The sequence below is a fragment of the Grampus griseus genome (assembly GCF_964374135.1).
Source record: "Grampus griseus genome assembly, chromosome: 2".
Lineage (NCBI taxonomy): Eukaryota > Metazoa > Chordata > Mammalia > Artiodactyla > Delphinidae > Grampus > Grampus griseus.
Genome location: NC_139018.1, coordinates 166,884,917 through 166,908,910, shown reverse-complemented (window position 1 = coordinate 166,908,910; position 23,994 = coordinate 166,884,917). Strand labels below are relative to the sequence as shown.

The window sequence follows — 23,994 nt, the reverse complement described above, 5'->3', positions numbered from 1 at the left end:
GCTTCCCAGCGTCTCCTGCGCGAATGGGAGCAGCAGAGGCCAGCTAGGAGACGAGGGTCACAGCAGTACCTGTGGGCAACTAACTAGTGACTACAGGCTTTACCTGATCCTTTGGTGGCTATATAAGGCCCCGGGGCCCTTACACAGCCCTGGGGAAGGGGAGGTCTGATAATTCCTGAGTCTGAATTCACCACCAGTTTAGTGCATGTGGGCAGACAGTGACTTAGGCTGATAAGAAGAACATTTAATAGTGCATCTGGGTTTGTGCATCTGAATGGAGATTTGCACCTTCTACTTAACATACAGATTTTGACAGAAGGAACACATATATTTCACTTGTTTGCTCCCGCTTATCCAAACTGCACCCTGCTCCCCAACCTCCCCCAACTCCATCCCTTTCTACTCCCTTTTGGCGTCATATGCCAAGTTCTAGTTAAAGTGTATATAAAGGGAAAAAAGAAAAGAAAAAGAGAAGAAGAGGAGCGCTTTCCTGATGGCGCAGTGGTTGAGAGTCCGCCTGCCGATGCAGGGGATACGGGTTCGTGCCCCGGTCCGGGAAGATCCCACATGCCGCGGAGCGGCTGGGCCCGTGAGCCATGGCCGCTGAGCCTGTGCGTCCAGAGCCTGTGCTCCGCAACGGGAGAGGCCACAACAGTGAGAGGCCCACATACCGCAAAAAAAAAAAAAGAAAAGAAAAGAAGAGGAGAATGAAATCAAAAAAGGTAGGGGGTATGTGGAATATTCTGGAAAGATGTGTATCTACTTATAAAAAATGAAATAAAATGAAGGCTCTTGCCAAGACAGTTAAAACATTGTCACCTCAAATCTGCTACAGAATAAAGGTGGACAACTAATAAACAAAGTATCTGGCTTTGCCTGTCCCTTCGGGAAGTTCCAACTCTACCCATCTTTACCTGAGATGCACTGCTGAGAAGAAACTCGTCTAGTAATTGGCTTATAAGGATAGACACCCAGATAAAGAGGCTTCAGTTGCTGTGACAAAATCATTTCATTCAGTTTTTTCTGCAGAATGAAATATTCTTCAGATAGCTTTGTTATCTAAAAAGAAGGTCACATATCAGATTAGATCAAGGAAGAGAATTCAGTGAGCTCCAAGGTACACTGGGGTCTGGTCAATTCCTGAACCGCTCCCCCTGGGGCTCTCATGTACTTCTTCTCCAGGACTCACACTGACCCCGTACCAAGGTCGGATAAAGTCCTCACTTGACAAAACCTCCGCCTTTGCGCTACTTGCCCATCTCACATCTTCCATTCAGAACTGTCCAACATATGACCCTCCAGAAGCACTCTCTCCTGATAACTCCTTCTCAGGGTCCCTAAGATCTGGCTTCCATCCTTAGCATTCTGCCGCCGTGGCTCTTCTGCTTTTATCCTGAGGAGCCCCTCTGCTGACTGTGACTGTGTTGACCTCCCTCCTTTCCTGTCCAGGCTTCTTCGCCTGACTTCAGCGCTACCCTCTCTCTCCTGGTTCCTCTTTCCATCCTGGCTCCTCTGCCTCTACCTTGTCTGTTAACACGGCTACCCTGCTAGGTTGAAGGTGGGGCTCCTGCTCTTCTGCCTCGAGCTCTGCTCCCGGGGAGTACTGAATCCACTCCCACGGTGGTTTTGCCAGCTGTAGGTGATGCCAGGCGATTCTACATCTCCTGAATGTGGCAGCTGCTTGGCAGGTCAGGGTCCTAATCTCTGCTTTGGTCTTTAGAGTGAGCAGATTTACCACAAGGAAGGGAAGGACCGCCTGTATATCAAACTCAATATTTCCATGTGCTTTAAAAAAAAGTAGAACAGGAAAGGACTAAATAAAACAATGGCAGATCTATGACCAGCTAGGGGTTGGAGATGTTTGGACCACACTCGTAACAGTCAGGGGGTGTCCAAGGGCAGTTATTGTGTTTCTTGCGGGCTTAGCCACCATCAGACAAAAGGCAGAGTTTAGAGACTCAGCAGTAATAGGTGATCCTTCTTTGAACCCATTATGACATTTCTTCTATGATTTCATACACTATTGACTACCCTGATAGTACATATTCATTTATAATATGCATTTTAGAGGCCACCTAGTGAAAATCCTTCACTTTACACAGGAGAAAATAAGGGTGCTGACACATAAAGTGATTTTCTCAAGGTCAAACACCTAGAAAGAGAGAGAGAGCCAGAGTGGGGCAGGGACAGGGGCCTGTGATCTCTCCATAGCACTAATTTATCAGAGCTCCATGTACACCTGGGAGAAGCCCTAAAGCCGACTGCCCCTTCTAGAAACAGCTGAAACACGCCTACCAATAGCACGAGATGTTCTCCAAGAGGGAATTTTCCTTTGTGGCTTTTCTTGATGGTTCCTCATGGCCATGACGGAACATATAGATTGTCATCTTCATTGCATATATGCTCAGTAATGCTACCATCTGATTCTGATACCTAATTATGTCTTCTCAAAATTTGGGGTACAGAAAGCATAGACTTTAGAGGATTTTGAAAACTTTTTTTTCAGCTATAATGGAAGATCTCAGATACATGGAAATTTGCATTGTCAAATGCCAGCATTTCAGCAGGCTGTATAACCAATGACTCGTCTCCTTACTACACAAGATTTCCATCGCATTTTATACTATTTTTATCATAGAAATTTGTTTACAAAATTTATGGCTATTCGAATAGCACTGTCCCTGAGATGTTTTATTGAAAAGGTTTGCAATCTCATAAAAACAGATGAAACAATATATCAGTTATCAATTGTCTGTTTAACTCGGTTATCGTGGAGTTCCCAGAGATCTGTACTAGTAAACAAATCTGTTCGTTTACATACCTGTTTTGAAAAAATTGCCAAATCACACGCTTCTTTTTCTGAAATTGCTTTTGAGTCTCTAACGCTCTTCATCCTGATGTTACAGTATTCCTCAAATTTTGCGGGATGGGAATACAAAGTGTGAGTGTTTCTTGCTACTTCTGTCGGTGTTGCAACCACTTTTTGATTTTTAAAAGAAGACATCCGGTCCTTCCTTAACTGCTGCCCCCTCTTGTAGCCCCGGTATTTGCTCTGAATGAACACCGCTGCTTTGTCTTCTTTTTCCTGGGCTTGCATTGCTGGTTCGATTTGCCTCTCTTGGACAACCCCATGCCTCACAGGGTTCCTCTGATGACTGCATACTGGGGCATTCTGGGTGGCCACGGACGTCTTCTTTTCTTTTTCCTTGCTATTTGCATCTTGGCAAACCGACCTGTGGCTAAGACTAGGTTCTAAAGTTTTTTTAAAAGAAGGCTGCTTAGGAGCTGAGGTCTCCTGCGCTAACCAAAGTCCTGGGTAGCTTGGCCTTTCTGATATGGCCTTCCTTTCTAGATATGCTGCTTTTGAGTCTTCGAAATTCCTTTCCTCTGTGTAGCACTGATAATAATTCTGGACCACAGTGTCCTCCTTTTCCATTTTCCTTATCTTACTATTTTCTTCCAAGTCTTTCATATACTTCTTACTGGTGTTTACTTCTGCCCAAGGGTCCCCCACCAGATACAATTCTTGCTTAGCCTCTTCCTCATACACATTGTTCATTTTTTTCGGGGTCTGATATCCTCTGTTGTTACTTTCAATAACATTCGTGGATTCCCCCTCAGCTTTGAAAGTAGAAGTCTTCACTACAGATGTATTCCCCTTGTTATTTGGAGCTGGAATGACTGTTTCATTCGTAGAGACTGCATTCTCTGTCTGTTTCTTCACAAAGGATTCCCTGTGTAAAATACATTGCATCAGAATATATGATACTAAACTAGAGTTTATTACCTTGTTTGGCAATAGCACATGTTACATTATGTTGGGAGCAAAGCAAAAGGGACAAAAAAGCTCAAAATAAAGACTTATCAAGTCACAATAATTGAGTATTTCCCCCAAAATGTCCTCTCTAGTGACAACTGTGATGGCTACTCAAATAATGAGAAAACTAGCTTCAAATTAGGGTGAGAAATATCCTAGCATAATTTCACTTACTGAGGTATCAAAATCCTAGGAATTTAATCACTTCAAGATATTTCCTTTTCCAAGAAATTATCTTTTTTGCTTCGTTCAGGATTGTATTTCTTCCAAAAGTAGCAGAGGGTACAGAGTAATGGGAAAAGATGATTATAGTACATTTATTACATTAAGAAGACAAGGAAAAAAAACACATTTTCCTCTTCCATAATTTTCTGTGATAGCCATCATTTGTTAGTATTTGTCACAATTCTGAAAGATTTGAGAAGAGCTAAAATAATAAAAAGCTAGAAGGTGATGTAGGAACAAACATAATGTTGGGTGTTCAGTTAGTGAGGGCATACATTTAAAAATACGCTCATCGAGTCCCTAGATTATTAAAACATGTTGTAACTCAGCAGAAACCTTTGAATCTCTTGGTAGCCTTTTGTTTCTTTAAGAAGTCACTTTGCTTTTTAGAGACAAGAAAAACGTTGGTTACTTAGTTTTACATTTTATTAAAGTGTCATGTTCTCTTGTAAACTAGCAATTTTATACACAATGGTGAAAAACCACTGGCTGTTAAATTTGTTTCAGCTTCAAGACATTAAGATTAAATAGGAAATTAAAAAAAAAAGATATGTCCTTTTCCAAACAAAGTACCTACAATAAGGAGATGGGGAAACTATATCTACATTTGAGACCAGTAAGTAGGGTATGTTCACTAGGTTGCATGCTGTACTTTGATAAGCTCTAAGTCTACGGATCACAGAACATGTCTTACAAAATTCAAGGAAAAGCAGTGTCCCTGCTATGGTTCATGATCTTGTTCATGATACGTTGGCCAAAATTTCACAGTTGTTCCTTTATTAATACGCTTTTGAAAGGACAGCTGGAATGATTTCCCCTTAACTTGAAGATAAGATCTTCTTTGAGGAGGGAAGGGTGGTCATCTGAGTGAAATGACAACAAACTCTCCAATAGGATAAAGAACACAAAAGCGGCCACGGGGTGTCGCTGACATTTGATGCATGACTGTCAGGAACTGGTTAGGTATGAGAAAGACTATGGACTTTTATTTTTTTAATTTTTATTGGAATATAATTGCTTTACAATGTTGTGTTACTTTCTACTGTACAGCAAAGTGAATCAGATATATATATATGTATATATATATATATATATATATATATATATATATATATATATATATATATATCCCCTGGTTTTTTGGATTTCCTTCCCATTTAGGTCACCACAGAGCACTGAGTAGAGTTCCCTGTGCTCTGTGCTATACAGCAGGTTCTCATTAGTTATCTATTTCATACATAGTAGGATATATATATCAATCCCATTCTCCCAATTCATCCTACCCCCCCTTCCCCCCTTGGTATCCATAAGTTTGTTCTCTACATCTGTGTCTCTATTTCTGCTTTGCAAATAAGTTCATCTGTACCATTTTTCTAGGTTCCACATATAAGCAATATTATATGATACTTGTTTTTTTCTTTCTTACTTCACTCTGTCTGACAGTCTCTAGGTCTATCCACGTCTCTGCAAATGGCACTATTTCATTCCTTTATATGGCTAAGAAATATTACATTGTATATGTGTACCACATCTTGTTCATTGTGGACTTTATTTTGTGACTTTCCAGATGTGAAAAATCTATACTGTCAAGATGGTATAAGAATGAACATTATTTTACCTTTTATTTTCAAAGTTTTTCTTGTAGTCAAATTCCTGATCTTGAGTCTGAATGGTTTTTACTGCTGTGTTTTTCGTGTTATCAATTTCTTTCCTTTGTTTCCTGGCTAGATGTCCTCTTGCAGCTGAAACATATAAGGCCCAGAGCAGTGTTAATTATAATAAATAAAAAGCATTACTTCAATGGGTAGAAACAAATGGCTTTTCACCATCAGTGCCAAAGAGGAAAATGAAATTAAAGATTCCAAATAGAACAGGTTCGAAAAAATATGGGACTCATTAAGAAGACTCTTCCGGACGACAAGCTTTAGCAAGAAAATAATTGAAGTAACTTTCGTATTAAGGGGAGTATTAAGATGAAACTAAAATGATAGAGATGAGCTAAGTTGATGAAAAAGACAACGTGTACTCACCATTTGATTAAAATCTGCTAATGCTTATGTTTCCTTTATTTCTGCCATGTTCAGCTATTCATGGGAGAAAACCCCTATTATCTAAGGATATGGTTTGAACCTTTTGGCCAATTATTCTTGGAGCCAGATATATTTCAGAATTCAGACTTAAACTTTTTAAAAAAAATTTTTAGGAAAGTAATTTGGAACAAATAACATATATTCTGTAAAATTCCCCATGGTAAATCAGCATTCCATAGTCAAACACATGAATATTTCTCCAGAAAAACATACAATTCTTACCAAGTGGGATGAATAAAGGACTGTGAATATCAGGTCATGTTTCACTTCCAAATGAGTTATGAAAAACCTCTTTTTTCAGTGTTTTATGAAGTTTGGAATTGTGGATAAAGAATTAAATCCCAAATTGCAGGGTTTGCATTTTTGATGTCCCAGTGAGAAATGAAGGGCTTAAAATTCCAAAAGATGATGATGAGCTCTTACGGACTGACGGATTGGAACTGGACCTTGAACTGAATCTTTTGAATGTCAGTCAGCTACTCTGCCCACCACATCAGTGTTCTTCAGAATGTAGCTTGCAAATAAATAGTGGATCATAAGATCGATTTAGTGGGCCAAATCTAACAACTAGAAATTAAATGGAATAAACCAGAATAGAAAAGTATCAGAATGCAGTGCTTGTAGTATGTGTGTATATCGGGTTACAGAGTAAAATACATTGTTTGTTATGGGTATCTAGTCAAAAGTTTTTGAAAGATATTGTATTAAGCCATGCTGTGTTCTAAATTTAGCTTTTTATAGAAAAATGGAAAGTGAAATCCAAAGTCTATTAATACATTTAATAAAAACTTGTGAAATATGATTATAAATATTATTTCCCTACAGCTAACAGAAAGAAATGGATGCCCTTTAGCAGAGTGAGATTTCATTAAGTTGTCAAAAATTATGGCAAGTGTAACCTTTGGAATAAAGTAGGGAAAATGTTACTGCCCAATGGGTTATAATAATATGATTCTTGAGATCTACAATTAATTCAGTCACTTGCTGTATTGCACCTGTATCTTGCACAATACGTCAACTGTGTTTCACTGTGACAGAAAATTTGAAAATTATTTTCTTTAAAACAAAACATTTATTCAGATATTAAAAGTGTCAGTCACTACAACAATCATTCAGATTTAGCATTGAGAAAGTATCAAGGTAACAGAGTTTGGAATTAAACACGAAAGCGACATAAGAATTGGAGGTAAGTAAGATTTGATTTCATGCACACATCTGAACACAGCATTACGTTCTGTTACACAGTGAGGTGGTCTGAGTGATTACCTGACTGTATTATGATAGCGCTCTCTTTCCTTTTCTTCTGTATTTTTTGGTATCTTCTTGAGCCCAAGAATCCTCTGACACAGGCTTGAATCAAAATAAGCTTGTCGATGGCTTCCTTTCGCATTAAATTTAACTGTTCCACATGATAATACTTAAGGAACACCTTAAAAGAATTAAAATAAAACACAAATAAAACTACGGCATGCAGGTGTGGAACAGTCATGTGCTGTGCTCTGAAGACTAGATTATATTCTAAACATTTTTCGATTTTGGAAATCACTATCTTTTGCTTCTTTGGCTTGGACGTTGCTATCACATTATAGATTTTTATGATTGAAGAAAACCCCTCTTTGAGAAGGAATATAGTTTAACAATCATACTTTTTATTTGCAACAGGTACCTAGGTTTTGTTGGATAGGCCAACATGAGTGGAGGATACCAAGCTCTTTTATCAAAGTTTTAGCATCAGATACTCTGGATAAAGCTAATTTTTTATGCTTTTTGAAAGAAGAGATAATTAAACTTCCCAAACTTAAAAATCTTACAAATCTATTTGTAAGAGAGAGGACAATTATAGTTAGAGGAGTTCATTCACCAAATGTTTACTGAGACCTATTCTATGTACTTATCTGCTGGAACACAAAGGTGAACAAACCAGGGGCACTGCCCTGCAGGGGCTCACAGTGTTGTCAGTGGAGAGAGTAAGGCAGAGAGAGGGTCCCATGCAGAATGAACAACCTTCTCACCGGACCCAGCAGCCACTGTGAAGACAGGAGGGCTGGTTTTTGATGATTCTAAAATCAAAATGAATCGGAGCAACAGGGGAGCCTGAAGGCTCGGAGCTGTTCTCAACTAAGAGTTTTCAACCACTCCCAGGAAATAGGAAGGTATGTTTTTTTTCTTTTAATGGCTAAATTTACTAATGAAAGTCACCTCAAAGAGAGTTTATTGAATCCACTAAGAAGTCACTTGAATTCAAATTTAAGAGCTGAGTCATGAGACCTGGTAACCCTGACTGTAGAATTCTCTCAGCACTTAGAAGCCTGGCACCAAGGGCCAACAGTTTAGCATTACAGGTTTTGATTGAATTTAGTTTTAATTTCTACAGGACTCTATATGCTAATATATTTAGTCTATTCTACTGCCGACAATTCATTTAAAATTCAATCTATCTAAAAAGGTCATCATTTTTTTTTGCACAGCATTAGGAATGTTCTTATATTGAACACTTTTATCCATCTTAATGAATTGGAAAAGGTGAAGTGGAAAAATACAAATAGCTTTAAAATGCTGCTTAAATATCATGCAAAACTGGAACTGCAAAGGGCCTTTTTACAAGTTAAAACTCCATTTGAAGTTAGGCATGTGTTTCAGACCATAAATCATGAGATGTCAGCCTGACAAAATTCACTCTTGTGAGAATCTGAAAGAAAATGGTGTGAATAAAAAACATACCTTTGTAATGCTCAGGAATTCCCCTTACTAAATACTAAAGTAAATACGGATTACTGAATATGTGGGACACTCCGTATAAGATAAACACTTTGAAAATTTCCTTAAATTGTTACAGGCCTAACTTTTCTTTTTTTAAACTAATTTTTATTGGAGTATAGTTGATTTACAATGTTGTGTTAGTTTCTGCTATACAGCAAAGTGAATCAGTTATAAGAAAGACAAATATCATATGACATTGTTTATATGTGGAATCTAAAAAAAATGGTACAAACGAACTTATTTACAAAACAGAAATAGAGTCACAGATGTGGAAAACAAACTTATCGTTACCGAGGGGGAAATCGGTGGCGGCGGGGGGGGGATAAATTGGGAGATTGGAACTGACATATACACACTACTGTATATAAAAGAGGTAACTAACAGGCCTAACTGTTCATCTGAACATATGAACATTCTGTCCCACACTTCCCACAGCTAATATAGATTTCTTGGCAAGGGCGGCATGTCAGTCTACGTCTGTGGAAGAGCTGAAAGCAGTTACTCTTGAGTGGTCAATCTGAGTACTTCTTTGCCTTAGCTTGATTTTCTTCTCCATCCTCCCCCAGTGATACATTTAGTGCACTCCCAGGACCTGGTCCTGTTTATCTCCTTATCCCCATCTTGTTTGTAATGCTCTGAGGATATCTGAGAAGTAAATGCATCCTTTCTCCAAGAAGCCACCTATCTTACTTCCATATTCAAAACAGGTTATGATTTTGTACTTCATTCTTTAAGGCAGGGGTCCCCGACCCCCAGGAGGAACCGGGCCGCACAGCAGGAGGGGAGCAGCAGGCGAGCGAGCGGAGCTTCATCTGCCGCTCTCCACCGCTCCCGTTACCGCCTGAGCCATCCTCCTCCCGCCCCCCATCTGCGGAAAAACTGTCTTCCACGAAACCAGTCCCTGGTGCCAAAAACGCTGGGGACCGCTGCTTTAAGGGATTAAATAAGCTAAGATCTCACAGGCTCTCAGATCTGATACATAAACACACCAATATCCAAACACCTATAGTGTGCGTCTAGTAATAACATTTCACTCCAGATAAATTTCAAGTTTACAACAAAAGCAGATTTGAGAATTAGGAAAATAAAGAAAAACAGAATCCTATTGAAATCATTATGATTCTCGACAGCTTTTTGACTATATTTGGTGCTGATAAAACAGAGAAAATATAAAAGTCTGTTTTCTAGAGTCATCCCTTCCATCTTTTTTTGGATAGCTCTTCAAGATATATTTTTCTTGAATTTCTTAAAAGAAACCTTTACGAGAGCAAAGTGTTTAATTTTGCTGAAGAAGGAAACCGCTATGACTTTATCAATTTTCTTCCCGTTTCAAGCTAAAGATTCTATAACATGAAAAGCCATGATATTTTCAATCACTGTAAAATGTAATTCTCAGTACATCCACCATAAGTATGAATTTTTTTCTTGAAAATTATATGAAAACATTACTTTTGTTTTTCCAAGAGCCCAGTTATCAAGACCAGCTTTTTCCAAAATGGTGGCACAGGTGTCAGGGCTCAGTGGAGGTTCTTCACACCACTTGTAACAGAGAACGTGGTACCTTTGAATGGGAGAGAGGGCTGGTTAGTATTTCATAAAAGTTTAACGTCTCAGGAGCCTGGTGGGCTTCTTAGAACAACTCTGCAGTAAACTGAATTCCAGACTGACTACTTGTGTAATTTGAGCATTGTTTTTCACTTCAGTGATGCTTTTCAACACAACACTAAAACCCCGTACAAAACTCTGTCGTTCAAAAAAAAATTAACTGGATATTTTTTAGAAAGCAACCTTTCTCTGGTCACTAAAAGCAGAAGGACCGCAGTGGCAGAAGCAGAGGGAAAAATTTCATTCATTTTTTTCATCTTCACAAAAACACTGGGAGCTGATCTTCAAATTGGATGAAGGAGTTTAATTCTACACAAACTTCCCGCATTACAGCAACAATTGAGGGGAGGAAGTGAGTAAGGGCTTAATGCAGGAGGGAAATGAGAGAGGAGGAGATACTGCCCATCCGCCTGTGTTCTAGATGTCATCTCTTCCTGCCCCTCCTCCTCTTTTCTTCTGTGTATTTTCAATCCCCTTTCTCTCTCCAGCCTCCTCACACTTAGCGCAAAGCAATCCCCCTGAGTGCCTCTCCTCTGAAATGCTTCCATATCCCCCACTAGCTTTGTGGACAAACAGAAAGATGGTTTAGGATAACTGTCTCCAGTTCCCTACTTCCCATCACTCCTCCACTCCTGGGATCTCATTTAATCGCATATGCTCTTTTAGTGATGAAGCCTTAGCCGGTTGTTTTCCATCCTAATCCTAAGTGTTCCTTCTGTAGTTCTCCGTCTTGAGAGAGTGTCCCTGAGATTCCCAGCCCACCCTGCCCCTCCCCCGTTTCTCCTCCTCCTTTTCAGTCTCCTCGACATGCCTCCTCGACTTGCTGCTTCAATGCTAGGGCTCTACAGTGCTCTGTTTCTTTCTAAGCTCTCTCCACGCGTCACGTCTACATGCACGGCTCTGACTGTTCCCTGTATGTGATGACTGCTCTACATACATCCTCAGCCCTATTTCCATAAACTGGGAACACATTACTTCTGACTGCCTACCCTACATCCCCACCTGCTTATCCCACAGACACTCCAGACGCAGCAAAATGCCTCACCTTTTCCTTCTTATCTCTGTGAATGATGTCACCCCTTCTTAAAGTACTAAAGCTAGAAATCTGTGTGTCATCCTAGATTCTTTCCTATTCTTCACTCGGTGTATCCGACAAGCTGAGAAGCCTCTCTGAAATCCCTTTTTCTCTAGTCCTACTGCCCTTACCTTAAACCACCTCCCGACTGGCTATGTGCGTCTTCACGCCCTCCTCCCCGCTTCCTAGCCGATGTCCACAGCTCTGTCTGAATTATCTTAATAAAATGAAAATCTGATCAAGTCCTTTCCTGACTTCAAAGTGTCCGAGAATTTCCCAAGTTCTAAGCTGGGACGGCAAAAGCAGGTGCTTTCAAAGGCTGGGCAGGCCACGTGAATACGTGAGCCGGGAAGTGTGACAATGTGGGAAATGCAGAGGTCACACCTGCTGAAAGGCCGTCTTTAAAACTGGCTGCCACGCATGATGACGTCTGCGTGCCCCCTCCTGCTCTGTATCCCTGCCCGCCTTGCTAGCCTCACCCTTGGCCATCTTCCACGGACATCTTGGGCTCCAGTCATGAAAGCTATTCACAGTTATGCCAAAGGGCCACATCTGCTCGTGGCTCGATGCTTCTGGGTGTGTCATCCTCTGTGCCTGTATGTCCTTCCATCCTCACTCCTTGTTCCCTCAAAGAAGACCTACTCTTTCAATATTCTAGAAACGCTCTTTAACAAATCTTCAGTGAATAGACCACTGGACTAACATTCTATTTCCCTGTGTAAGACACACCGGCTGATGTCCACTGCACACTTGGGGTGCGTGGGCAGCAGCTCTGCCTAGTGTGCCTGGGCGCTTCTGCTCCTACCAGGGGAGCTGTGTTTGCTGCCAAACCTGTTCATTCACTTGGTGAGGAGTTATTCAAATAAATATCAGATAAACTGATGAAACGTGAGTGAGGAAAGCCAGAGGGCTCTTTCTCGAAAAATGCATCAAATGCTTTGGTAAGACCTTCTAAAGAAGTACTTATTCTAAAAAACTATGGAATTAAACGTGGATGAAGCCATTCCAGAAGTTGGAGCAGAATCATAAGAATCAAGGAATATTTAGCCCTGTGATTGTTTCAGGAGTTATCTTTAACTTCTTGCTTCCCCTCAAGAAATACGAATGGAAATCATACATAAGGGATTATGAACAGTTTATGTAAGAAAGAGTCAATAAACTCTGATTAGTGGACATTATTCAAAGAAAAAAATAAGCCTATATCAAAAGATTGAAAAATGAATACATGTTGATGTTCTAATATATATTACTTTTATGATTATCTGCTTTCTCTGAATTTCTACTATAATCTAAGAAGTCTCCCCCTTCTCTCCTCACTCCCCCCTAGCTCTACTTCATGCTCCCAGACCTGCACACTTTTAGTAAAAATATCCACTCTCTTTCATTTGTGTAACAAATACTTATTGAACACCCAGCATGTGCCAGGCACCCTCCTAAGTGCTGGGGACACTGCAGTGAACACGGCAGACCAACACCCTGGCCTCCTGGAGTTTATGTTACATCGTATGATAATGTAGATAATCAGATCCCTGTTCCCACAACTAGCCTGGACTGTGAGTTTCTTAACGTCAGAGGTTCTTTTATGAATCTTTGGGTTAAGATCTGAGTTAACCTTTTGTTCAAGGACTGGAACATAGTGGGTCTGAAATTAAATGCTTGTTGAGTGACTCATGGACTGTCTCTGGGACTTGCTGTGGAAATAAACATCTAGGCACACCAGATGAGCTTATGGAGGAAAGCCCCAGACCTGTGCTTTGTTGTGCCTCGTTTTAAATCCAACATACTGACTCTGCTTTGCTTTTTATGGGTTCGCTTCATGGTGTACATTGTGGTATTTTAGACCACAGCACAGTAGGTTGTAAGTAATTCGGGGAGTTTGAGGCTGAGGCAAAAATAATAATGAAAATAATTATAGCTGGTATGTATTGTCGACATGTGGCTCTATCTACAAACTTCATATATATTACTTCATTTACTGTTTAAAACCACCTATAAAGTAGATATTGATACTATCATCATCATCCTTATTTGCAGATGGGAAGACTGAAGATTGAACGTTACTCAAGTAACGCTGAACAAAGTCACACATTTAGTAAGTGGCAGAATTGGGATTCAAACCTGGGTTTTCTGATTTCAAAGCATGTGTACTTACCTCCTTCACTACACTACTTCCTTCGTTAAGTTCTGTTTGTTTTAGAGCTCTGAAAGCCAAACCATTGTGTATAGGTGCCTGGTGGGAAAATAGAGCCAACTTCAGTGGCTTCTTAGTATAAGGGTTCATTTGAAGTAACTACAGTAAAAACCCAGTGTCTTGTGCAAAGTAAGTTCATGTTATGTGTCTTCCTTAAGGATTATTTCTTTGTCACAAAACAGAAGAGTTTGTCTGCAACAGAATGAACAAAGGGTCTGATGAATTTTGCATCTTACAAGGAGGGTTAGTCAAAGGCTAAGCCAGACAGAGGAGGGTTATTTAGTCCTATTTACACCTCCACAGGGCCTTTGCAAATTGTCCTGCCTTCCTAAGAGTCTAGCCAATTCGGATGACAGTTTTCAAATTAGTGACAGAGAAAAGGCTTAGCCTTTTATTTCTGGAGCTCCCTAGATTCAGAACAGTTATTCACATGTTCTCCATAAGCTTAGTTTTTTCCCCTCTTCATTTATCATGTAGTAATTTGCTATTCTATAATAGCGTGGGACTTGGAAGCATATTTAAAATTTTATTCTCACCTCTGACCTTCCAAATAAGTTACTTTCAAGTACAACATCGTCAAGAAAATCAGCTCAGCTCGTCTACGGGCCAGACTGTAAAACCATAGATAGTTTTGAAACTACTAGTTTACTCTAGCATTTAAGGCTCTCTCTTCATGACTTTACCTGATCGGTTTGCCCATCTGATCCCATCTTTATAATGTCTGTCACGTCAGTGACACATACTGCTCAGCCAGTCTAATCCAAGTCCCTCTAGTCTTTGGAACACCAACCTGTACACCAAGGAAGCCCCTTCCTGTCTTCTCCATAAACTATGCCCACCATCGGATCCCTGTTTAGCACTCTTTCTTGATATTCTCTCTTATCAGCCTTCTTGGAGGTCATCTTTCTCTTCCCTGAACTCTTACACTATGTACCATCCCTTTGGATCTTGGTATTTATTACCCTGCATTGTTCATTAACCTCTAAGTCTGCAGCTCTGAGAATCCTAACTGGACTGTTAACTCTTGAGGATCAAGCAAGCTTTAAAACTCAGTGTCTTCCACAGTACTCAGCACAGTGCCTTGTATATTAAAAAAAGTCACTGAAATTTAAGGGTACTTATATTAAGAATATATTAATGTTACCTATATTGATAGTTAAGCAAGTTAAAGATGAACTCTTCTCCTAAAAAATGAAAAGTATAATAATAAGGTCAAATTTTAATTTGAAATTTGAAACTCAAGAATGTTTGGGTTACCTGCTTTCATGTACAGAATGGAGAATTTACCTACTGGCCAAATAAGAAATTCCAGTATTTTTTATTTCTTAAGTTTTGAATATAAAATTGTGTCTGCTCTGTGAGAAGTAAAGTCAATGATTAAATGTTGGCGTTACTTCTGAACTCTAAACCTTGAAGTTTTTAAGTCTGTCTTAAACTACTATAGAAGAGTTGCCAATATGAAAGTCACTATATTTATGTAATTTTGCTCTCTGTCATGAAAATGTGGGAGGGTTTTCTTTCTATCAAGGCAGTTCAAATGAATACCTTTCTTTCCTTTCCTAGGTCTCTAAAGAAAAAAAATCAAAAATTACCATGAATTGCTGAAAATATGCAAAAAGAATTAGAATTCTCATTTCATTTAGAAAGGGTCTTGGTTACCCCAAGTAAAAGAATGTTTCACACAGACAAGACAATGTTTTGTGGTTTTTTTGTGATTGCACAGTTCATTGTGCAATCACAAAACTTTGTTTTATTCTTAATATTACTTTGTACACTCTTTAAAAAGGCAGAGAATGTTACCTATGGAGACTTCCTCAAATGCTAGGTTTTACCTGAAAATTGTAATAGACTTCACTTTTGAAAATTGAAACTTCAAGTTTAATGGCTAAATCATCGAATTGATAAGTATCAGAAACATGGGCATTTCAAACATTAAATATATAAGATATTGAGCCTCTATAGCACCACTAGTGTGTTAGTTGATCATATACATTTAATACATAACTTAATTCATTTTACATTAATCTCGAACATTGAGAAGGGCTCCTAAAACCTAATTGCTTCTGTATGTCTTCTAAATCCCCTTTAGAGACTATCTCACTCGATCCTCGTAACAACTCTATCAGGCAGTCATGAGGAAAATGAGGTTTCCTGGAGGCCAGGGTTTCTCAGCCTTGACACTGTTAATATCTTAGGCTGCATAATTCATTGTTGGGGGCGGGGAGGTTGTCCTGTGCATTTTAGGATGTTTAGCAGCATCTCTGGTCTCCACACACTAGATGCCGTCAGCACCCTGCCCTCCCACCAGTTGTGACAACCGAAAATGTCTCCATACATTAACATGTTTTTTGAGGGTCAAAGTCTCCCCTCATTGGCGATCACTGGTACCGGCTCATGGTCACCCAGCAAGTGGCAGAGCTAAGATGAGAACCGGCTCCCCAGAACAGAATCTCAGACCCCTCTGTCATCCTGTCTCTGACCTGGGTCTCTCAGCTGACAACAGAAATTTCCAGCCCCAGTTAAGAGTTACCTGCTCTTTCGACACACAATTATTTTCATGAACAAAATGCCTCCTTTCTAGAACCCCTGCGTGATTCTCTTTCTGTTTCCTATCAATTCTTCTCAAGACTTTTTACTGTACATGGAAACTAAAAAGAAGTCCACATACCGCTTTATAAAGTTGGCAAAAAGTATCCGATGTGAGTATCCCTGCCTTCGAATTCTCGCTGTTTCCAGAATGCCTGTGTAGCGAAGCTGGAGCAGGACTTTCTCTTTGTCGTATTTTCTTGCCTGACGTTCATTGTTTGGTTTGATGCAGCGGACAAAGTGAGGTTGGCCGACCACCATTTTAGATAACAAATCCATCAGAGAATACTATAATATGCAACAAAAATAAAATTCCCAGCATAGCATTCAGAAACTTATGAGCTCGCAGGTCTTTCTTTTAATTATAAGAATAAAATCTGAAAACTGAGAGTTACACAGTAATTCACAATGAGGGATATATGTGTTAATAAATATTTTCTTGATAGTATATTTTAAAAAATACATATTTACTCATAAAAATGTAGAGGCAATAACTAGGAACTTAGCTATTAAAAGGTTGCCTGTGAATTCTTTTTTTTTTTTTTTTCGGTACGCGGGCCTCTCACTGTTGTGGCCTCTCCCATCGCTGAGCACAGGCTCAGCGGCCATGGCTCACGGGCCCAGCCGCTCCGCGGCATGCGGGATCTTCCCAGACGGAGGCACGAACCCGCGTCCCCTGCATCGGCAGGCGGGCTCTCAACCACTACACCACCAGGGAAGCCCTTGCCTGTGAATTCTTAAGGCAACTTTGATTAATAGACGAAATTATTTTTGATATAGCTTGTTTGGAAGTAATTATATCCTCTCAGGGAAACTGGCCAAATTACAATATTTAGCACACAATCTGGTTTCCTCCTTATACGATTAATTTCCTTGTCTAGTTCTTTTTTTGTAGAAAGTACGAAAGTAAACACTTTAATCCCTCTGAGTACCATCTCCTAGTTTAAAATAAGGACTGAGAAGTTAATGCATTTTACTGTGTAAGACACAGTTATAAAAATAAGCAAATCCACTGAAGTATTCTAATCTGCTCTAGTTTGATAATTTCCTGATTTTAGAAATATTTTAACCACACAGATATGAAAACCGCCTTCTGCAGCAATACCGTATTAAAACAGCAGCCAACTGCTGGACAACCAAGCATAACACAGTAGGATAATCATGGTTCAACTAAAATGAAATCCCAACCAACCAGTATGTCAAAGACTGGGATTACGATTGTTGGCAAGGTAACGAGTGTATGAACATAGACAGCTGTTGATGGCTGAATCTCCTTTACTGATGGAATATAAAGCCTGGGTTACAAAGCCAGTGCAAACCAAATCCTGGAATTGGGCCACTGACAAAGCACTGGGTGTGCACAGCTTCCTCTTGGGCACCGACACTCAGCTGTGAGCTTCTTCAAACAGCTGGGGTCTGCCACTTTGGGGCCCTGTTCATAACATTTATCTGTGAGTCATCATTGCAAACATCTGCCAGACACTAGAGATAGAAAGGTGATAGACGTGTCTGTTGGCATGCTGAGCAAGAGCTCCCTGCAATTTAGGCACTGGTGCTCCTTAGGGACCAAGGCAGAGTATTATATCATGTTCATCCTCCTCTGCAGAGTGAAACATAACTTAAAATATGGTACATACTATACGGAATTGCCTTCTATCCCTTTTCACTGCAGCCCGAGGTGTAAAACGACTTTATGAATGCATGGCTGGAACATACACACACTGTTTGATGTCAACAACAGTGGTATGATAATGGTCTTGGATGACTCACTTAAAGACGAAAATAATCTGGCTGTAAATACTTTCAGTCCTTCAGCTGTGCTGCAGCCTGCTGTAAGGTGGATGTACCAGCAGCAAACGAGATATTAAGCATATAAATGCACTACGTGCTACTCAAAGATGTTAAGCACACACTGTCTGCTACGAGCTTAGGACTTGAGAAATATTTAATAAAGCTACCCAGTTATTTTTAAAAGTATTTCATGACTCTGTTAGGGAACTGGATTTATTCACTGAACATGTAGTAAATTTAACCCTATTTCCTCCCCTTCTCCCACATTACATGGTATTAATAAATTTCTAAATTTTAGGTGGTATTTTATTCATTTTCATTGGCTGGTTAGTATGATTTTATCAGAGAGATAAACAAGAACTGGAACCAATAATGAAGGCAGGGTCATCTAGAGTTTGTTCTCCAGGGCACAGAGAGAATGAAGTGCTTCTTTTCTTTCCTATCTCTCTCCTATCTTGTCCAAGGAAGAAAGGTCACCTTGGTCCTATGCTAAGGACACAGTGATTCACTTCCTTGGCATGTTACTGGTATCTCCCTGGTGTCCCTTCTCTTTGTCCCGTGCCTACACCAGTTCTGTTTTTCTTTTGAGGTGCTCAGCTCGTCTAGGTACAGGGAGATGTGGAATGGAGGTGGATGCTCAACCTTGTCCATCTGTCCACCTTCAGATCATTCAGGGGTGGGAAGGAGGGCTGATGGTTTTCATACCACTGAATTTCAAACCCTTTTAGGCTTTATTCTAGTGAAAATGTATTTGGTTCTATGGACAAATTGTAACCAAGCTACAGACCGCCATTAAGATTGACCTAGTATACAATAATTTCATCAATAAAATACCAAAGTAAACCAACCCATAGGTTTTTGAGAATGCACTGTAATATATCGTGTATCTAACAGATAGTAAATGAAATACAACACAAATTCTCTTTTGCTAATAGCACTCTGATATTTGTTACTTACTTTTAATCTGTAACTCCCATTTAGAATAAATAACATGCCTAAGCACACACAACATAATTTAATATCTTACTCTAAAATACGATGCAACTGTTTGTGTTTTCATGTTGGTTGTCTCTCTGGCGTGACGGGCGGCTTCTCCAGTTTCACCCTAAGACCCAGAAAGACAGCGATAGTTCAGCACCTATTGTAATTTATGCTCTACAGGGAGCACGTGGAATTTTCCTTAGTCTATGCCTTCACACACATAAAATAACAAAATGTTGAATTTTAATTTTAAGGTAATTGTTTTGCCAGTCTCATTGGGATTTTAATCAGTTTTGCCTGGAATGTATCTCTGACCTTAGCTAATACATTTTTAGTTGGTCTTAGAGTAACATTAAAACTAGCTATAAATGAAGAGTTAGGAATATATCAGAAATGCATGATTATCTTAGTGACTAGCGGTAATATGAACATAAGTATCTGTTTAAGTAGAAAAGAAAGATCAAAGGGAGAAAACGAAGGGAAAGGCTGTTTACTCTTATCATACAAATACTTCCATTGTAAAGGTTAGATTCTTAGACTCAACTGCCATGAAAAATACATTTCCTTACCTTTGTCACGTTGATTGATTTTTCTGAAGTCCTCATTTGATAGTTCATTATGTTTTTAGTTTTAGAATATGGCAGATTACCTATGGGAATGTAGATAAAATTAATACACCTTTTAGAATCCTTAATGGTAGAAGATTTCCTCCATTTACTTCAATGTTAAAATAAGCATTGCTGGCCCTGCAATATTTATACTCACGTGCTTGGTTAACTAGTTATTGAGACACTTAGAAATCAAATAATATTACTTGAAAATGTATAACAAATTTTAAATTCAGAAAAACACTCCAGCTTAGGGAATAGAAAAAGGAGAGGTAAGTGTTGGATTTCCGTTTAATTGCTACAAGATATGGGGTGATTAGGATAAAGGGAGCAATTTGCTTCTTTGTGTGTGTGTGCTAAATAGCATCTGAGACTTTCTTTAGTGCAAATGTAAGCTTTACAATGGGCCTTAAAAATCATATGGATCATTAATTCACATGAAGTAGTTATAAGCAAATCAAGTGTGGTTGAGGGCAAAGGACGTTTTCAACCTAACATTCAGAAATATATGCCTGGTGCTAGGGCTCTATAATTGTACACAACCCAAGGCTGTGGAAAATCACAGTGTAGTGAGAAAGATTACGTCCTCTGAAGCCAGGAAGACCTGGGTTTGCACACCAGCCGCAGTGTTTAAATTGTGGATCATCGACTTAGTCTCTGAGTCACAGTGTGAGTCCATAAAACGTGGATAATTACGCCTACCTCACAGGATTCTGATGACAGGTGACGGTGTGTCTAGCCCGTGGTGCCTGGAAATGTCAGTTCTCTTTCACTCGTTGCCCACCTCCCACCAAGCACAGTACACCAACTAACCCACGAGCCAAGAGTTTATCATCCTAGTAGGAATGTTCCAAGTATCTCCAGAATTCCGTATCACTTCAGGAAGATTGTTTCTCTTTCATTCTTGCAGGCAATGAGGCTACATATTTTGGCAAATTCCTCACATTTTTTTTGTGGCTGCAGAAGGCTGGCTCAGAGATGAGGGTGCAGGAAGGAGCCCTGCCTGGGGTGTGGCTGGCAGCGCCCTGTTCTGCTCTCATCCCCTTTCCCTCATCACCCCAGGAAAAGTGCTGGGGAGGGGGGGTGACTTTTGTGCGGGGCTGAAACTGCATTCGGCACGGTTCCCTCTTGAAATGTGACTCTTGCTGAACAGAGCTGAGTGGACAGAGACAGTAACTGATGACCGTCAGAGGGGCAGCTTCAGGAAGTATGCCTACTGTTCTTTTTCTTTCTTTCTTTCTTTTTTTTTTTAGGATTATCAGGGAAAGTTTTAAAAAAATAATTTAATTGGGAGAAAAAGTGATCATAGACTTGGAGATTTCTTGGAAGCCTGATGAACATACAAAGTGCTAGAAGCACATGAATTAGGACAGACCCTTTGCTTAATAGATATCATTACTTAATATTAAGCAAACATAAAGTAAAATTTTAAGTCTATCTGAAAATCAAACAACTAGAGGGAATTTAAAGATTACTAATTTCCCTTTAACAAAATTTACACACTAACCATAAAATTATTTAACAACAAGATAAAGTGAGAGCCTTTCAAAAACTCATTTATGCATACCAGCAAGAACTAAAATTAGCGTAGATCTTAATTTCAGAGAAATGTATCCTCTTTGCATCTATAGTTGACCTGATGAACGAACCTGTGATAAAACAAACTAGAGATTTGAGCTGCCAGCAATTCTGATGTATTTCCCCCTAATGCTGGCCGAACTATATTTCATATTTGCATGCAAAGGGCCATGGTTATTTTAGAATCTTGCAGAAGCATAATGTAGAACCAACGAACCTGAGCTTTCAAGCCTAATTCTAAGACTTCTCAGCGGGGTAATGTTGAGAAAGCAGCTCAACGTTCCCCAGTCTCAGTGTGTCATCTGTAAAAGCAGTTCCTCCTCAGAGTGTTGTTTTTAATTTATTTATTTTTGGCTGCGTTGGGTCTTTGTTGTTGCATGCGGGCTTTCTCTAGTTACGGTGAGCGGGGGCTACTCTTCGTTGCGGTGTGTGGGCTTCTCATTGCGGTGGCTTCTCTTGTTGCAGAGCACAAGCTCTAGGCGTGTGGGCTTCAGTAGTTGTGGCACGCGGGCTCAGTAGCTGTGTTGCACGGGCTTAGTTGCTCCGCAGCATGTGGGATCTTCCCGGACTAGGGCTCGAACCCGTGTCCCCCGCACTGGCAGGCGGATTCTTAACCACTGCGCCACGAGGGAATCCCGAGTGTTGTTTTTAGAAGTAAATGAAAGTACTTAGTACAGTGACTAGCACATTGCAATTTCTAAATAAAGCTATCTATTGTCATTATTATTATTATATGTGTACACATCTAGCTGAATGTAAACCCCAAACACCTTTGATAGCTTTGAGGTTGAGTTACTGAAACACCTTTGACTATAGAGTTCTGCTCTCCTCCCTGGCCAACTAGACACTGTTCTGCTGAAAGTCAGGAGACATGGCATAGTATTGAGAACCTGGTTGCATATTTTATAAGGGTGAAAACATGAAATCAGATGCGTAGATGCTGTTGGCAGATACAAAAAGAGATGGCTATCTTTATGTGAATTCACTTTATTAAGAATATTTATAATATATATTATCTTTTAGAGTTAATATGAGACAAGGGAGAGCCGCATCAATCTGTTTCTGTTAAATGCTCCAAAGTTGGAGCTTTAATACAATTATATTGTTTCTAACATTCAAAGGCTTTCTTTTTTTTAAATTTTTATGGGAGTATAGTTGATTTACGGTAGACAATTGTTAAAGTCAAAACTGAAGACTTCTTTTATGAACAAGATAAAGTAACACAAACTGGATTACCTTCTCACCTAAAACAACTAAAAAGACATACGAAGTCTATGGAACAGTTTTTTTTTTCTTTCCAATTTTTTTACTGTGGTAAAATAGACATAACATAAAATTTAGCATCTGAACCTTTTTAAGTATACAATTCAGTGGTATTAAATACATTCATAACGTTGTGCAACCATCACCACCACCAATCTTCATAACCCTTTTCATCTTGTAAAACTGAAATTCTATACCCATTAAATACTAACTCCCCATGCCCCCCATCCCAGCTCTTGACAACCAACATTCTACTTTCTGTCTCTATGATTCTGACTACTCTCAGTACCTCATATAAGTGGAATCATGGAGTATTTGTTTAGGAGCAACAATTTTTGCATGAAGCAACAATTTTTGCATCAATATAGGACACTGATCCCTGAGAGAGAGGAAACAAATGAGGTGAGCCCTATGATTACTCCAGCTTTCTGTCCAGAGGGTTTATGTTGCAATGCAGGGAGAGGAACCCAATGAAGCCTGGAGAGAACAGATGTAACCAATAGGAAACAAACAGCAAGAGAGTGTCAAGCCCAACCATATTGCTAATCACATTAAATGTAAATTGTTTGATCACCTCAATTAAAAGGCAGAGATTATCAGGTTGGATTTAAAAAAGCAAGGCCCAATTATATGCTGTCTACAAAAAACCCACTTTAAATATAAACTCAAAAAAAGTTGAAGTTAAAAGCATAAAAAGATACACCATTTAACTACTAATCATAAGAAAGTTGGAGTCTTCCTATTAATATCAGGCAAAGTAGATTTCAGAACAAAGAATATTACCAGACATAAAAGAGTTATTTAGTAATAATAAAGGGGACTATTCATCAAGAAGATATAACAATTCTAGATGTTATGCATCCAATAACAGACCTTAAAGTACATAAAGCAAAAACTGATAGAAATGAAAGTAAAAATAGATAAATTGACAATTATAGTCAGATATTTCAAAACCACTTTCTCAGTAACTGAGAGAACCAGGAGAGAGAAAACTTGTAAGTATACAGAAGATCTGACCAATATTATCAACCAAGTTGACCTAATTGCCACTTATGGAATACTCCACCCACCAACAGCAGAATACACATTATTTTCAAGTGCAAATGAAACATAAAACAAGATAGAGCATATTCTGGGCCATAAAACATGTCTCAATAAAGTTAAATGAATTAAATCATACAAAGTATGCTTTCTGAGCAATACAAAATTAAATTAGTAGTACATAACAAAAATATACCTGGAAATCCCAATATATTTAGAAATTAAATGTAATACTTATAAATAACTCCTATAAATGCCTATATTAGAAAAGAAGAAATTTTCTTAAATCAATGACTTAAGTTTTCATCTCAGAAATCAGAAGGCAAAATAAACCCTGAAAGAAACAGAAGAAAACAATAAAGACAAAAGCAAAAAAAAAAAAA

The 23,994-nt window shown here is 39.2% G+C and overlaps 1 protein-coding gene across 1 annotated transcript in view; it reads right to left on the bottom strand.

Annotated features, from left to right (window-relative positions):
* The window catches only part of MYO3A (myosin IIIA), a gene marked incomplete at both ends in the record, with an annotated part of 171,340 nt that overhangs the window by 29,702 nt on the left and 117,644 nt on the right, over positions 1–23,994 (bottom strand). Inside the window, 8 exons of the mRNA XM_082648314.1 lie at positions 915–1,059; positions 2,822–3,734; positions 5,661–5,784; positions 7,399–7,561; positions 10,342–10,453; positions 16,432–16,637; positions 19,168–19,245; positions 19,691–19,770. Of these exons, the coding sequence (XP_082504440.1) occupies positions 915–1,059; positions 2,822–3,734; positions 5,661–5,784; positions 7,399–7,561; positions 10,342–10,453; positions 16,432–16,637; positions 19,168–19,245; positions 19,691–19,770 (1,821 nt within the window). The remainder of the gene's footprint in view (positions 1–914; positions 1,060–2,821; positions 3,735–5,660; positions 5,785–7,398; positions 7,562–10,341; positions 10,454–16,431; positions 16,638–19,167; positions 19,246–19,690; positions 19,771–23,994) is intronic.